Below are 17,605 nucleotides of genomic sequence, written 5' to 3'. Positions count from 1 at the left end.
CCAGACAACCCTTTTGATATATATATACTACATGTAATTTGTCACGACTCAATTCAAACTCTTGAAACATGAAGAAAGTATCACTGTCCGTACATTAGTATTTCGACTGTCAGAATTACTTAATACTTGGTATAGAATGGTACCCAAACGGCCAACGAACGAATTCATTGAGTTTATGTCAAGGTGTTGTTGAGACAAAACTCCAAAACTGCTATATCACAGATAATTCAGAGCAAAGGGCTAGAAGGTAAATATCATCAATAGCTTTCCGTTTGTTGCTGAGTTTTTCCTTTACAAATACATGTATATACCCCACGGTGAGTTTTTCCTTTACAAATACATGTATATACCCCACGGTGAGTTTTTCCTTTACAAATACATGTATATACCCCACGGTGAGTTTTTCCTTTACAAATACACGTATATACCCCACGGTGCCAAAGGCCATGATACTAATAATCGTTGAATCTTGTTGATCAACTATAATTCGCTTGTGAGAAATTTTTGTAAGGTTAGCGAGAACCTCGTCTTCGCGAATATTTCTCGCCGCGAACCGGACCTTGTTATATAATTGTTATAACAACACGGGCCTGGATCTTGGTCGCGAACATTAGTCGTCGCGAACCAGTTCATCGGAAGTAAATCACGAAATAAAGTCGCCGCGAATAAAAATTGGTTTACAGTACCCATAATGCATATACAATTGTCTCCGTTGGTTTGATAGACACACCAAACTGACATTTCCCCGCGACCTCCGACATCTTTACATGTGGTAATTCCTTTGACATGATAACTTTCTATTTAACTGATTAATTGTTGTCGGGGAAGAGGAAAGAAATGTCGTAATCTCTGCCCCATCAATGCATCACACAACAGCCATAATGAGGGAAAAGGGTAAAGAAAATGTTGATAAACGTTAATCAACTGTAATCATATATTAAATAAATTAAATAAATTATCTGTACAATTTTCCGTATCCATCACATTATTTTCTATATGTTGATATTCTCCTGTGCCAAAGTAATAATACATTCACTTAAATGTAAATAACCGCTACCTCTGTCACTTCGGGTTAACAAATCGACTTTGAGTTAACTTTGCCACCCCCCCCCCCCCCCGGTCAGTCTTTCAAACGATTGCAAACCATTGGCTAACTTGTTTGTTAAGATTTAGAAGAGACATGAATGAACAGTCTTGTAGTGGTTGTGTGTGTGTATTTGTATTTTAAGGTTAAAGTTAGTCATACAATGACTGATATTCAATTGTGACGTCCATTCGTGTTGTTTGCCGCTCTTTTCCCTATCAGCTCTCCGACAAGACCCCTGCAACAGGAACAGAAACAGCTGAGTCGCTGCATCCCGTGAAAGACAAGGCTGAACGGCATAAAGTGAAACTTCAGGACATAAGATCAATAAATCAAGAAATTAACAATATACTTACGTATTAATGCAGATCTTAATAAGACAGACTTCGAAATTAAAAATCCTATCTCTGTAAAAGGTTATACATAATTATGTGCAAAACATCCCTAAATAGGTAAAATACTAGTAAATCATGTCTTCATAATATTTTCCTAATAATTTTCCAGAAGTAAAACTTCTTCACAAAAGCTTAACTACATACTCTGCTCCATTGTCATGGATACTTGTCCACCCCCGCATCACGTGACCAGGCGGAACGGTGTAGTCAAAGTATCCATCGTAACTATTGACCCAGCCACTGTAGAAACAATTGTACAGACACATTCCTGTAATGTAAAAATCAAAGTACTCAAAGTACTCAAAGTAGAGATATACCGGCTCATCTGATGTGTATCGGAAACGTCTTCATGAAATAGCATTATAAAAGACTAGTGTATAGACACGTTGAGTCATTATGAAGAGGGTCCACGGACCCCAAAAGCCGGCTAATGCTCAATCTTCAATCGTAACTGGTAAAGATTGAAACTGAAAGACTGTTTCTGAACATAACCTGGTTTTTCGCAACAGTAGAAACGGAAGCGCCTGTCCTCTGCTTCGTTGTCATGGTAACTATGGACGCCATCCATAACACCGCCATTGGGACACTGGAACACGACTGGTTTGTCAAAATCATTCACGTAATCTACACAAAAAAAATTATTCACGTAATCTACACAAAGATACAAAAAAAAACCCCCCGAAACATTGAATATAAATCTCGCAGATTATATATTCATAAAATTATCATTGCTTGCCCCCAGTACGCTGTGTGATATATGACATGAAAATAAAAAGTATGTGTGCGTTTCTGCGGAGCTATCGTGTAAATCGCTTTGTCTACGCAACGCATATCTGCTCAAGTAGGGTATGTGGTTGAAAAATAAGAATTCTAAAACAAATAATAGTAAAGTGTTTAGTAAATAATTATTATCATATATCTTATCATTTCAAAACCACATTGCACCTTTTAAGGGAAATTTTCTTTTTTTGCCTTACGCACTGAGTAAGTGCCTAAGCTATGAGGGGCTTTTTATTTAATGCCTAAACTCGATCTTTTTCCCTTAACTATTTTCGTTCAGATAATCAAATGGCTGTCGGCTGTTCTTTTGACAATTGCGTTATTGTTTTGGTAATATATTTAATACAGAAGCTTACCAGACCAAGAACAGCTTTCCCTTTCGGGGGCAGACGTGTACTTGCTGCATTTGAAGTCAAAAATGCGATCTTCCGCTGCGTCGAAATGGCGACTAATCACCCTGTTGATAGAGTGATGTTGGGGGCACGTGAATGTGAAAGGTCTGTCATAGTCATTAACCCAGGGCTCCACCCCAAATAACAAGGTTATACCAATGACAGCTGTTTAAAGAAGCAATGAAATTCAAATAAACTTGTACCTGTTCATTACTTAACAATAAGCTCTGCTCCAAGATAACGATATTTATGCAGCACATTTACTTACAATGGCCATTTATCATAAAATACATGCACATGTACTTTAAAGTGTTTATTTAAACTTTTTTTTCACTAGAAGGGATAAAACCTAAGATTTCTACCCATTCTTGCTTGTCAGGTTTTGATACACGACTATGAATAAAGACTCTGTCTCGGTGATTTGCCCAACAACATGAAAGTAACTCGGATGATAAAAATAATCATGTGTGATGTGCTTCAAGACTTTTTCATGGAAAACAATGTCTATTTTACAATTTTATTTCTTTCTGTGAATATCGTCGAGTGAAAAGAGATGACATTTATTCATTTTTAACGTTCATCGGTTTCAATTCTACTTCTTAGATAGACATGTGTATCCGAGTAAAAGGGACGGAAACGTTTTATCCTTAAGTCAGACTAAAGCTGATGGTGGGTCATCAATGATGGCCAGCTACTGGGTTGGTTCCAGGCATCCAGCTTGATTAGACTCGTAAGCGCAATAACTAATAGAGTGACTTCCCTGCTTCCTTTGATTGCTGTTGTACTGCAGCCCTACGATCTGTCGGCTTCATTCCTAGCTTCGCTCCTGAACAGAAACTAAACTGACAAAGCTGGAAGCTTCTACATCCTACATCCAAAGGGAACAAGAGAGCCTAACAACCCTTCTATCTGCAGTCTGATAAGGTTTATGTGTCCCCGTTCTTTCTCTGGTGCGCCTCGTCAAAGTCATCTCTATGGCATCTATCGTTTGTATATGTTTAGACCAAAGCACCGTGTCAGGTCGCAGAGTTGTTCCTTCATAGCTTTGGAAGGCAAGCTTTTGTCTTTGTATATTCTCAACTCCCAGTTTCCTCCTGTATCGAATACTGATGGGTTGCTCATCTTAATTTCTAGTTTCACATCCTCCTTGATAAAGTGGATGCCACCTGCCGATATCCAATTAGTACCCATTGTTTTAGAATGGCTTGTGAATCTGCAATAATCACAGAGACGCAATCTTGCATTGATTCTTCTTCCATAGCTCCGACCATAAAATGTTGCATTGTGGAAGCTACTGTTACAACTAGGTTCACTGTTTGCAGAGTTCTACAGCCTTTGACCTTTTGACTTAATTAGCGTATCTTCCTACCTCTCCTTGCACTGAGCTCATTCTATCTGTCTTGCCATCATGCTCTGCTGTCCGTGCACGTGTTGCGAGTATGTCACTAAATTCCAAACAATTGCAATCTTGGTCTACTGTTGTTACAGATTATTAACTGTCCGACCTTGTCAGAACTTCTGCGTCTTTGCAACCTTGAACTTTTCAATAATTGATGATAAAGGTAACTGTTGTTAGGCCGTTTTGCTGTAGAGTCCAATTGAAGTAAAGCTTGTTGGAACACCTATCCATCTGCATATGCACCAGTTTACTACCCCTTCCAAACTTTTTATCTCTGTCATCGCCACCTCATAATTAATCAGCTACCTCATCAATCTCGGCAGAATTCCATGCTTCCATCGAATCTTTGTACTCCTTGGAAGGACGCTCTTGTCTACTTTCTTCGGCCATGTTTGTCACCATTCATTGGTTTCTGACAGCAAATCGTCCAATTATTTTCCTATGCATTTTATTGGGTTGTCGACAAGTGATGAAATTTCTTCTTCTTTGCCCTTCATCTTGAAACGATTGCTGATCTGTCTTGTCCCCACTACCAAAAATCTTGACTACTTTGCTTTAAACTTCATGCATGCCAATGTTACAATTCCCTCTGGTAAAGAAAAGACCCACCTAGTTTGTACATCTTTAGTGGTGGTCACTGCAAGGTCGTCCATGAAGCCTTTTATCGGACTTCTTCTTTGGTCCTCTTGTTTTTCTTTCTATAGCTGTCGCCATCAAGCTTATTCCCATCACAAATATTTGTGGATTTGTGCAGCTTGTCGCAATCCCCTTTTCCAGTTGTTGCCCTCCTGCCGTAAACTTCCCAAACGTATATCCTATTTCAATTCCATAGTAGTAGTCGCCGACAATCTTCTTCTCATGCAGTGGTACATGGTATGTGTTCATCGCCACCTATATTAGCTCGTGCAGCATTGAATCATATGCATTAACTTGGTCAAGCCAGACCACAGTGGTTCATTTTGGCCCTCCTTGCCTCGCCAATGAAATAAGACTGGTGTGTTGAAGACATCTCGAAAAGCCCTGGATCTCCAGCATCGAAATAAACGTGTTTATCTTTATTCCTTACCATGTCGTTTGACGCCCTGTTTGCTTACAATGCAGGGAATATCCTTCCTTCAACATTAAAATGATATATAGCAAGTGTTCTAGAGATTGTTTCCCTTTGGCACAAACTATTTATTAGCCCCCCCCCCCTTCCAACATCGTTACTTTATTCCAGATGACTGTGTACAATGCCCACAGTTTCTTGAAACACCGTATTTTTGGAACACGTTTTATATTTTGTTTGTCAGCCCGTTGGGACCATGAGCTGACCATGAGCGAGTCTTATTTTTCTTGATAACAGATGCAATTTTCTTCTACGATGGCTCTTCACAGTCTAATTCTGATTCTGGAAGTTCAACCTCAACTTTCTTGGGCGCGACCCTAGATCTTTGTTCCGTTCTGGGTCAAAATGGGTTTTCTTCTGGTACTGCTCGCCTTCTTCCTTTGTGTAATTCAAATAGAATGATCAATCAATTTCTATCAGCTTCTCTGTGAATCTGAATGATTTTGGTATCTTTCTTTTTTCCTCCGTCTATTTATCTTCCTTATTCTTTCTGCCCGTTTTAACGTTGCCATCTCCGATCCTACATTGTCAGCCAACAGCGCTATCCCCGTCGTCTCCTCTGACGCCATTTTGAACTGCTTGTTGAGTTGTCTTTGTACTCCTGGATATTCTCTTTCCTACTGTTGCCTCTGTAATTAAGCCTTTTGTTCTTGCTTCTTCTAATGCCGAATATATCTTTACCAATTGTGTGAATAAGTTTGTCAAAGGTATTCAATGCTGTGCCATCCTCCAAACCATCCTCTCTCACTTTTGAGGTTTCTCAAAATCTGTTGTTGAGATGTATATGTACTTCGCCAGTAAACATTGTGTTTCATGCGCGAAACCAAACATTTTCCGAGAAGGGGGAGGGGCTCGAGGGATGTTTGTGTATGCCGGGAAAGTGGGGGGGGGGGGGGGTCCAGATATATTTTCAGTTATTTCGCTATAAAAATTTAATAAGTTTGATTTTTACAGCAGCCCCCCCCCCCCCCCCCCCCCGATAAATCCGTGCATGTGTTTATCTAAGATAACATTCCGATCCTTATTTCCTCATTTCCGATTATTGATTCTTTTATTAAAGTGTTTTTTAAATGTCGCAGCTTGTTACATCACATACATGTAACATCTTAATACTGCTTATTTGTTGATATCGTCTTTCTAGCAAAATATATACCGGTAGTAGCCTTAGATTCATCAGCTTTGTGGTAGTATTTCAGCAACAGATAAATATTAATGGAATTTTACTTCTTACTCAAGACAAAAATGTTATTGGAGCCCATTTCTTAAAAGTAATCTAGGATATGTTTAGCCAAAAATGTATTTAAGAGAAAAGAAGTATGTTAAACAAGTAAGGGTGGAAGAGAGCTTAAGCAAATATCAAAAATGTCCATGTTAAGGAATATATATTGGGGAAAAATCGTAATTTTACTGACTTGCCTGCAAATAAAAGCATGACCCTAGACAGTTTGGAAGTTTCCTAACTGATAAGATTAACAGTGCAAACAGAATATAGAGTTATCAATTTCGATTCTTTCATATACCTTTAGGTCAGAATTGTTGTCATGGATATTATTGCAATTCTAAATGTCACATACTATAACACACAAACTGTTAAAATCATCACTTTCAATACATTTTATTTCATACTACAGAAATGTTTTGATATGTCTAATAATTATATTTTATTAATGAAAGGGCAGTCATATTTCTGTTATCATATAAATACAGAAATGTTTTGATATGTCTAATAATCATGTTTTTTAATGAAAAGGGCAGTCATATTTCTGTTATCATTTAAATACAGAACACGGTGTCATTAATAAAACTATAAATAAAACAGCAAACAAACAAAACAAAGAACAAGTGGCGATATATGGTAGAACAGCCTCGTTCTGGAGGCGGCGTGGGCGGATGACGTATGATGACACTGCGGGCTGACGGATAACCTATCTCCGTACATACTTAGTAGTTCTAACACGACTCCATTGGACCACCCAAACCCCTCCTGCAATTAAAGACAATCACACTACAACGTGTAAAAGTATAACATTGATCCATCTAACAAATAAAGACATAATGTTATAGAATCACGATTAATATGAGTTTACGGTTTAAGTAATAAGTGGAAAAATTGGATATTCTTAGTTAGTATTTACATGTAGTGCTGAAAATATTACATGTACAAAATTGAATAGTTGCATGATATATTAATAATATATCATTCTGTATGTTTGATGTATCATTTTCTTTGAATCCTCTTGATAACAATGATATAAGTCAATGTTCAAACTTTGAAACTTTGTCACAGTCGGGACACCGTCGGGACAGAATGTTTGACGAAAAACGTTTGTTATGTACAGTTGAAATTAATAAATCATGACAGAATGTTGGTATTTCTTGTTATAGTTTTTCGTAACTGGTTGGTAGCATGGACATTATTTTTTTAAGATTACAGTACATGTACACTATATATTGTAATTTCTAGTTATACATGTACTTGTTTGTAGCTGGTTGGTAGTACGGACATTATTGTACTAAGATTGCAGTGTACGAAGTATATCTCTTACCTGTACTCTGTATTCTTACCTGTACTCCGTATTCACCGCCACTGCCTCCTTCCCCCGAGATATTAGTTGAGTACTAAAATTTACGTTCAATAGATGTATTACAAAATATATGGGCTATTGTAAAACTGTCTTGTTCCCGAATTATAGTAAAAGATGATACAGACCTTCTCATACATGTTTCTGCTGCGATTCCACGCTATCCAATTGCTAACAATCGATTTATTGGCTAGAGAAAATGCCTCGGCCTTTAACTGTTGATTCTGACTTTGAGACATTCCCCAGATAGCCATGTGTTGTAATGGTGGCCATCCATTGGGCAAATCCCACTGCTGGCCAGTCGTTTCTAGCGAGGTTGGAAAACCCCCCGCAAATTGCAAAACTCCTAAATTCTAAGGAAATATGAAATATTTGAATATATATGAACATTACACTTCGATGATGGTAAACAACTCTTCTGAGCGTCCTTTGGGCTTCACAGGATTTGATCACGTGACCAACCAAATTCATATCCCGGTAAACTTTTTAATTCGCTGTTTTTTGTTGTTGAAAATACATGGATAATTGTTTTATATAAACATTTTCAACTGTCTTTGTCTGTAATTAAATTACGAATCAATTTTGAACTCTAAAACCCAATATCTTCATAAAACATGAGTGACACAAAATAGGCGTGTCTCTTAGCATAACCGGAAAACGGAATTGGCTGCACCGCGCAGTAATACATAGCATGTGCTACACTAAAAAATATTTTTTGTTTATTAGTGTACAAATTGGAAGTAATATAAATATGAGTAATAAGGAATCATTCTTTGAATATTATGGGGTGATAATTTCGGTCGGAGCGTGGTCAAATCTATCATACAGCCCTTCGGGCTTTATTGGACTTGACGCTCCAACCGAAATTATCATCTCATAATCATGATACTCAAAGAATGATTCCTTATTCCTTAAATTATAACAAATAACTACACTTAAGGACATCTGAAAATTGCGACAAATAAATTTTGAAAATTGGCATATTTTTTTTTATTGAAGGATTTCATATTTACAAAGTACAAAGTGATTTTCAAAGGAAGGGGTCATTACCTTTTTAATATCCATATACTGGCAAGTGCGCCCAGTTTTCACAGACTTAATACATCGTCAGATTAATGGTAGTTATTATATTTATATATATGTAAGCTTGAATTAAAAGGTGATTAATAGACAAACGTGCGCTCGTGGTTAAGAGAGAAAAAATCTGCTTCTTCTTGAATTCGTGTTCTTTGTTGTAAACGGTATATTTTGACCTATTGAATATTATAAATCACCACGTGATCTCTATAACCTCGGGTAACTTTGTGAATGCCTGGCTTCGTCAGATGACGTACAAAGTTGTTTCAGTTAGTATATCATGCTTTACAGGGCTCGGTCCAGGGCCCCTATATTGACATTATTTAAAAGTACAATTTGACTGCATATGAACAACCAAAATCACAATCTCTTTTGTTTCAAGGAACCTAGATACGATATAAGATCAAAATATTATGTTTACCTGTGCATTTGGAATGATCGACAGCAAATTGAATGTTAGAAACCAAGTTTCAGGCAAGATACTGACGTACAAAATCATTGTCATGTAAATAAAGCTCGAGTTTATTAATTTTACAACCGTGACAAGTTAAACTGATTCAATGCGTTCATAAATAATACCGGTATTATCAACAAATGATCATAGCACCATTTCATTGAAACTTAAACCACGCAATACAACACATCTAAACAATAACAAGACTCGAGCTTTGTTTACATACTAAAGTTTTTCGAACTTCGTATCTTGCTTTTAACTCAATACTAAGTATTTGACTTTCAAATTTTGACGAATATATAACACTATTATTTATCATTATTAAAAAATATCTATATTGACCATTCTAGATAATAAAAAAAAATAGAATTTGAAAATGTTTCAGCTCAATTATGTCTATATCCCTGTAAACGCATTTTAGAACCATTTAAAATATATTATTATTTCCTGTTTGCTTGTAGTCTTTATTCAAATCCTTTTGACAAAAAAAGTTGATGTGATACCACCAGGACAATATTGTTAACTGTTCCTCTCAATAGCTCTCCTACATGCATAAAAGGACACGTCTGATCTCTATAATCACAGTGTATATAGCGTAAGATATTCTCTTACACTTTTCAAGCTTATTTTTCGTGACATATTTCGAGTTCATTAAGGTTTAAGCAACATTTAAAACGACGTACTACAAAGGGCTAAGAATAGACAAAGATAAAGAGATGGGTGTATTCTTTGGTTCTTACATATAGAGGACACTTTTTTACTTAAAAGAAAAAACGAGTTACAGCCTTACTCGTAGATTAATTTACAGTACCACACGTACAGCAAGCATACGGTCTCACTTTTACAGCCCTACTCTTATACAAACTACAGTATTTAAAGAAAACAATTACAGTCTCACTTGGAAGTCAAGCTTACGTTGTGAAATCAAAGGGAAAATGAAAGGGAGGTAGGGTATCAATGACTCTCTTAATTGCAGAACAAGTCAAATCGTTAAAAGGTCAGAATATAGGTCAGACGTTGAGGAACAGGATAAGAAACAGTTGACAATCTTAATGGTCAGAACAGAAGGGTAGACATAAACACAATCTAGCTTGAAGAGCAGATGGTTAAAGACAGGTAAGCTGTTACTATGGTTATAGACAGGTAAGATGGTTAAAATGGTTATAGACATGTAAGCTGTTACTATGGTTAAAGACAGGTAGGCTGTTACTATGGTTATAGACAGGTAAGCTGTTACAATGGTTATAACAGGTAAGCTGTTAATGGTTATAGACAGGTAAGCTGTTAGAATGGTTAAAGGCAGGTAAGTTGTTAGAATGGTTAAAGACAGGTAAGCTGTTAGAATGGCTAAAGACAGGCAAGCTGTTACAATGGTTATAGTCCGGTTAGCTGTTATAATGGTTAAAAACAGGTACATGTATAAGCTGTTACAATGGTTAAAGAAGACAGGTACATGTATAAGCTGTTACAATGGTTAAAGACAGGTAGGCAGGGTACAATGGTTAAGACTATACGCTGTTACAATGGTTAATGACAGTTAAGCTGTTACAATGGTTTAAAGACAGGTAAGCTGTTACAATGGTTATAACAGGTAAGCTGTTAATGGTTATAGACAGGTAAGCTGTTAGAATGGTTAAAGACAGGTACATGTATAAGCTGTTACAATGGTTAAAGACAGGTAGGCTGGTTACATTGGTTAAGAATATAAGCTGTTACAATGGTTACAGACAGGTAAGCTGTTACAATGGTTAAAGACTATAAGCTGTTACAATGGTTACAGACAGGTAAGATGTTACAATGGTTATAGACAGGTAAACTGTTACAATGGTTATAGACAGGTAAACTGTTACAATGGTTATAGACAGGTAAGCTGTTACAATGGTTATAGACAGGTAAGCTGTTACAATGGTTATAGACAGGTAAGATAGTACAATGGTTATAGACAGGTAAACTGTTACAATGGTTATAGACAGGTAAGCTGTTACAATGGTTACAGACAGGTAAGCTGTTACAATGGTTATAGACAGGTAAGCTGTTACAATGGTTATAGACAGGTAAGATAGTACAATGGTTATAGACAGGTAAACTGTTACAATGGTTATAGACAGGTAAACTGTTACAATGGTTATAGACAGGTAAGCTGTTACAATGGTTAAAGACTATAAGCTGTTACAATGGTTATAGACAGGTAAGCTGTTGCAATGGTTATAGACAGGTAAGATGTTACAATGGTTATAGACAGGTAAGATAGTACAATGGTTATACTCTTACCTGTAAATAGGTCAAAACAGAGTTCTCCGTTTTTGTTTCATTTTTTCCTGTGCATGATGCAAACAGAGGGAGAATGTTGGAGGCATAAAAGTAGTCCCTGTGAGAATTGGCCGCAATGTCCAGGTCTTGCCACACCCTTTTCGTGGGGTTCCAGAGCACGTTAAAAATCGCCGTCTGTCGTCTTTGCCAGTTTTTGGAATAGTTTTTCCCTTTTTCTTGATTGCCTGGAAATGATAAAGAATTTTTACAAAACAGAAAGTGTTTACTTTATAAATGGTTTAATTAAACGTAGAATTCACTTTTAATTTATGAGCAATGGCAAGCAAAGTCATGAAAGGTAAGAAAAAGACTGTATTACAGGTGCAATTGGTACAACTCGGCTTGAATTTGATTACTAAAAGTAAAGTGTAGGGTGTCTTTCGATGTTAGCTTTTTCAAAAGGAATTTTTCATTCAATCATATTGCTAAACGCAAACCAAATATATTGTACATGTAAACTGTAATTTCTGTATATGATACCTGTCAGGTTGAAAAGTTCCGATAAGATGTGTTCATTCATGCAAAGGACACTGTTCAGATCGACAGGTAAAATATTAGTTGTCCTCGTGGTGTCAAGGGTGAGATTTGTCCCAGGATCTCGCGAGAACCAGCGAGAGGAGAAATCCCATCCTGATTCGGCGGCAGACACGAGGTTCTGATACAACTGTCGTCTGGCGCTGGAATCTAAAACCATTTTGTAAAACTTTATTGATTACAGCATACCTGGACAGATAAGTAAATGTTAATTAATACTTTGTCCAAAATCAGCTTTAAAAAATAATGAAAATTCGTAATTACTGTTTGTACTTGAGGCAGTTTTTAGATCTTCAGAATAGGACTCGGGTCTAATAAAGAAATCATTTAGTTATATAATAACTTCAGTTGTAAATATTTCGAAAGAAATGTAAAATAGTCTAAGCTCTGTATAGTTTTAAAATTAACTTAAGTTGTAAACTCTTCGAATAAAGAAAGAATTAATATCAGCTTTGTTCGTTTAGAATATGGTCACCTAGGAGAGTTGACGCTGGATGCGTATCTGTTGAGTATATGTGTGACGTCACCCCTCTGTACGCTGACGCTTCGATTGGTCATCCAGAAAGCGTACTCTGCCTCCATGGCTGGTAGATGACTCTGCACGAAGGTCAGATTCTTGGTGGCCTTGTAATAGTCGTACATCATTGGAATAAAGAAAGGAGGCTGCGAGCGCCGACTGTAGTATACACGGCCGCCATTCGGAATGAAGCCAAACCTGTGAAACGCAATTGGGAATCTTTTACAACACTAGTAGTTTTCCATACCATCTTTTTCAACGAGATCTGTACATGTCTATTTGTAGAGCACTTTTTCATTACTTGAGTTTAAATCTTAACGAGTTCCTGACCTCTCTATCATAAAGGCAAAGTTTTCCAGCATGCCCTTCACGGTGTCTGTCATTTCACACAACAGGAGACCCTTCACCACCCAGTAAGTATCCCTGCCGTATACCAAAGACAGCATCAAAACATTTTTAGCTACTTAAGAAGCTGTTACAATGAATTTTAAGTGTGTGGTTTAATGTTTTAAAATCATTTTAAATCAATACTATTGATATGTTAATCGCAACATACCAGTAATAGGTTTCTCTAAATCTTCCCCCGGGGACAATGAATGGGTTAGGTAGATACACCAGGGAGTAGCGATCTGGATTCAATTTCACATCAATTTTGATCTAAAACGAGATCATAGAACCAAACTTTGGGCAGTGCAGCCTACGGATACTGATGGAGATATTGTGACACTTCAATGAAAAAAAATCGTTAAAAAAATTATATTGAGTAGATTAATTCTGGGATTATCACGGATTAATTCAGGGAATAACACCCACTTTTCGACCCAAGTCTTTCCAAGTCCGACAGAGGTCCCAGGCAAAGCCCCTCAGTGAGGGATCCTTGATGTGATTCATGATGGTAGGCCTGCACAATGACAAGTTGATCTCCTTATTATTCCGCATATTATCATAACTTTGCATTGTGTAGATATACATGCATATCTGCTTATATTATGAAGTACAAGTGAAAAAGTTCGTGTATTTACATGATTTTCGATTAATTACAAAGCACTTGCTATTGCAGTTAATTAAAAAAAGACAGGCACAGGATTTTATAAACACGTACATGCGCGGCAAATCGGTCGGTTTCCATGGTTGGAATTCATCCCCAGGACCGGAAAAGTGGTCACCCACAAACTTCCGACCCTGCGCCTCGGAGATTGGTTTAGAAAGGTTGTTAAAAGCAGACAAGACTTCCTCTGAAATAGAAGGACATAAAAGTTTATACTTTGGCTGTTGAAAATTTTTCTTCAACATGAAACAAAACGAGCTTTTTGTGTCACTACCTGGAGACTGCTTAAGACTCATATCCACGAAGGTTTTGGAGTCATTGAACAGCCTCATCCGCTGTATTATATCCAGAAGGTCCCCCTGACAGTAAATTGGGCTTGCAAATAGAATAATAAATTCAATGTTTAACGTCTATGCAAATTTATGATGATTTTTTTCTCACAATCTATGCAATGTGTGAAGCTATCTATAAGGTTAACTACTTTTTTTTTTAATTCGTAGGCAATTTATCTTATCATCTACTGTGCAGCGGAAAATTGTGCATATTTGAACCATATACTTTTGAAATACAGCAAAACATACAATGAAGTTGCAATAAATATTTTTGGGGCTGACGAAAACTGTATAAATTTGCACATGTGTTTTAATTAACCGTACAGAAAGTCGTGTTATTCAGAAGGTTATGATCCAAAATAGCTATCCTATAAGATGAAGAAAAATAATGCCGCCCCGGGGAACTAAAGGTCATAGTACCTACCTGTCACAAGCCGGGACCGTGTCCTCTCCACGGAGAATCCCTACGGACAGTACAAGGTGAAGCAGAACGGATCCCGCTAGTACAGAGATAGAGGCCATGTTTAGGAGTAGTCCGATCTAGCGACCATGGAATGCAAACAAGTTCTGTAAGTTGTCCCCCCAGGTGAAGACGGCTTTCCCACTGACTGCACTCCCTCCCCGTGTACAGGTAACTGCTCCGCTAACCTCCATACCCTTGCATTGTTATCACGTGTAAGCTTATTAGATAAGTCTCCTCTCTGGTATATATCCCCTTTTTGAATTTGAAGTGGTTTATAACAGTCGCCATTTAACTAGAACCCTTAAATGGGAAACATTATGTCCTCGTCATTGTCGATTACTCAGGAAGTTAAACAAAGACAGGGGGAATGGAGAATTGATCATTCTCTCTTATTTCCTGTTTGTGTAGAGATGATACAACATTTACTTCCTCCTGAACACTACACGTGCTCTATCTGTCTTTGATCGATTAAACGCGCGTTTTCTCCTTTTATTTTGCATTTGACACAATTTTTTTTAATCAAACACAGCCATTTGTGACCAAGTCGTACCCCCCCCCCCCCGGTCTAGAGTTACATTTTTTATTATGATAATGTAAAAATTATATTCAAAATAAACTACCGTGACGATTGTTCTTTTTTATCAGGTAACTAGTAAGAGTGGTGTCCCTTATCCGATCGTTGGTGTACCGTAAATAAGCAGTCATTGTGAACACGAGACTGTGTAACTATACAACCTTTTAAAAAAATTCTTAATTATAAGATATTGATATGACAAGTCACTAATCAACGTATCTAAATTTAATTCCGTGCATATTTTGTTGGCCCGACGTATGATTTCTCCTCTAATTAATAAAGAATGTAAAAATGTGTGACTTTTTCATTTATTTATTCATTATTGCAATATTATAGCTTGGAATAAAAAAATTGACAGAAAATAATCATATAAGTTGATTTTGGGATATACAATAATACACTACATGTATTTAATCTCAATCAATTCCTATGAATATGTATTGTGAAAAGTAAAATTTAATTCCAGAAAATATAATTCATTTGTTATCCTGTTTTCCGAAGTATTTGCTCTAGCTTTTGATACCATTTAAATAAAACATCATCTAATGGGTTTACTGGAAAAAGTTCACTGACGTTGTAATTGTTTCATGTCTAAAAATTTTAATGTGTATACTAATTTTATGAAACAAAATTGATATGCTTTTTTTTGTGTATTCTATTGTTCATGTGTATTAGTATATATGTATGCATGATTGTATGCATGTTAGGTTTATGCATTGCATAATATATTTAGCACGATGTATAATGGGCATTAATTTATGTAATTAGTTATTTATAGAAGATCCTTCATAGACGTGACCGTTAAAGCAATATTAGCTGCTATTTCTATATCGGAATCATTGTATAACTTGTACTAAACTTAAAACAAAAAAGATTTTTGTTAGCACTTTCTCTCGGTCCTATTTTGAGGAAACAGCTATCTATACGATTCATTAGAAGCAAAATTACATTATTGGCTTGTACAAAAATATGCCTACAATAATCAGTTAACTCCCTTAGGAAAGATAACTGTTATAAAGTCAATATCACTACCTAAATTGACACATCTTTTCATAACGTTGCCTACACCAAGTAAAGAGTGGTTAAAACAACTGGAAAAAAACCTTTTTCCAATTCATTTGGAAAAAATGATAAAATACCAAGAGCATTATTAATTCAAAAGTATACTAGTACTGGTGGGGGTAGGGGGGGGGGGGCTCCAAATGGTACATGTACATTTAGATTCCTACATCAAATCACTGAAACTGTCTTGGTTCAGGAGAATTTTACAATCAAAAGATAATCTACTGAGTACTCTCTATAGTGTAATTACAAGAAGTACAATATCTAAATCTCTCAAATAGTATCTACAACTTATTTTATCATATAGTGATTACATTGACATTGCACATCCAATTACCCTGCTTACTATAATGGTTCATGTGCCATGGACAATTGCCATAATAGAAACTCTTTGCAATGAAACAAAGAAGATGGATGAATAAGGCGTGTAAAATATTTATATGAGGATAGATAAGATACTGCAGAATTGAAATATCAACAAATATGATTTCTTTTTTAAATTATTAAAAACGGTTGAACATAACATCGATCTGTAACCCTGAGATATGTTAAGTACTATGGATATGTTGCTTTAATCTAGCATATGCATGTCAAAACCCCCATGCAATGTCATTTAATTGTTAACCTTCAATGCGTTTTCTTTGATAGAGTGGGTCTGAGCTCCATATTTTTGTCATAGTCTAAATAATGTATACTGGAAAACAAACCGATTCCAATTAACAAAAACGTGGAGAGATGACACACTATCCTTTAAAAATATCATTTTTATATCAACTATTGAACGTTTTTGGAAAATAATACAATTCCATAGATTCGTGGCCAAAGTCGCATGTATAGCATTTAAACACCGCACTTTGTTGTGACTGAAATGGATCAGTGGTTAGAGCACCAGACATACAATTGTGTATCAAGGAAAACAGAAGAAATATTTTCTCCAAATTATTTTTGAACAGAAATCCTCTAGTTAAAGAAACGGAGGGTGTGTTGATATTTATTTTTTAATACTTGTCCTTTTATATAAATTCATTTGTTTATTAGACATTGCTGTTTTTAAGAATTGATATGTACAGTGTGTATTGTGTTGAATATCAATAAAAGATAAAAAAAAAAAAAAAAAAGAGCACCAGACATAGAATTTTGGGTTCGATACTATCAAAACTTTAGGATTTATTTTTTTTCTTATAATTTAATAAATATTCAAAAAGAAATATAATATTTAGAAATTGTCCTTTTTGTAAAAACTTGTATTTTAACATTATCAAATATATTTAATGAACAAAAAATTTGAAATTGTATTGTACGACTAAACCAAATGGGTATTTGCGCTATTTCATTTCCCCATCTACTTTTGAGAATAATTTTAAAGCCTGAGAGAGAGAGAGAGAGAGAGAGAGAGAGAGAGAGAGAGAGAGAGAGAGAGAGAGAGAGATGAATATCACAGAATTATAGATTACTTTGCCTTTTTATTCTATACCCCTTGTGCTCTGCATGAAC

General features: G+C 36.1%; 2 protein-coding genes across 3 annotated transcripts; both read right to left on the bottom strand.

Annotated features, from left to right (window-relative positions):
* Positions 1-1,136: 1,136 nt before the first annotated feature.
* Positions 1,137-5,203, bottom strand: LOC105345052 (hemagglutinin/amebocyte aggregation factor). Its single transcript, XM_066074289.1, has 5 exons — positions 2,616-5,203; positions 1,972-2,103; positions 1,624-1,747; positions 1,441-1,491; positions 1,137-1,322 (listed from the first exon to the last, which is right to left on the bottom strand). The coding sequence occupies exons 2-5, from the start codon at positions 2,045-2,047 to the stop codon at positions 1,259-1,261; spliced, it is 315 nt and encodes a 104-aa protein (XP_065930361.1). The 5' UTR covers positions 2,048-2,103; positions 2,616-5,203; the 3' UTR covers positions 1,137-1,258.
* A 1,551-nt stretch (positions 5,204-6,754) lies between these two features.
* LOC105345011 (trehalase) lies at positions 6,755-14,826 on the bottom strand. Of its 2 annotated transcripts, none has more exons than XM_011452975.4 (13): positions 14,437-14,826; positions 13,955-14,055; positions 13,735-13,867; positions 13,446-13,533; positions 13,189-13,289; positions 12,963-13,055; positions 12,591-12,830; positions 12,380-12,426; positions 12,062-12,265; positions 11,543-11,766; positions 7,869-8,093; positions 7,724-7,777; positions 6,755-7,142 (listed from the first exon to the last, which is right to left on the bottom strand). In XM_011452975.4, exons 1-13 carry the CDS (start codon positions 14,532-14,534, stop codon positions 6,963-6,965), a joined length of 1,788 nt encoding a protein of 595 aa, XP_011451277.3. In that variant the 5' UTR covers positions 14,535-14,826; the 3' UTR covers positions 6,755-6,962. The 2 variants fall into 2 exon arrangements, with proteins under 2 accessions (XP_011451277.3, XP_065933598.1); XM_066077526.1 differs by having other exon boundaries at positions 13,955-14,039.
* Positions 14,827-17,605: the final 2,779 nt, after the last annotated feature.

The sequence above is a fragment of the Magallana gigas genome, chromosome 2 (assembly GCF_963853765.1).
Source record: "Magallana gigas chromosome 2, xbMagGiga1.1, whole genome shotgun sequence".
Classification (NCBI taxonomy): domain Eukaryota; kingdom Metazoa; phylum Mollusca; class Bivalvia; order Ostreida; family Ostreidae; genus Magallana; species Magallana gigas.
This window is presented reverse-complemented; position numbering and strand designations above follow the sequence as displayed.

Coding starts and splice junctions, on each gene's coding strand:
- LOC105345011 (XM_011452975.4), bottom strand. CDS start 14,534: ATGGCCTCTATCTCTGTACTAGCGGGATCCGTTCTGCTTCACCTTGTA. Junction 12,427..12,590: donor TCCAGCGTCAACTCTCCTAG/GTGACCATATTC, acceptor TTTCTTTATTAG/ACCCGAGTCCTATTCTGAAG. Junction 7,143..7,723: donor GCGGTGAATACGGAGTACAG/GTAAGAATACAG, acceptor CTTTAATTGCAG/GAGGGGTTTGGGTGGTCCAA.
- LOC105345052 (XM_066074289.1), bottom strand. CDS start 2,047: ATGGATGGCGTCCATAGTTACCATGACAACGAAGCAGAGGACAGGCGC. Junction 1,748..1,971: donor CTACTGTTGCGAAAAACCAG/GTTATGTTCAGA, acceptor TTTACATTACAG/GAATGTGTCTGTACAATTGT. Junction 1,323..1,440: donor ATTAAGATCTGCATTAATAC/GTAAGTATATTG, acceptor TTCCTGTTGCAG/GGGTCTTGTCGGAGAGCTGA.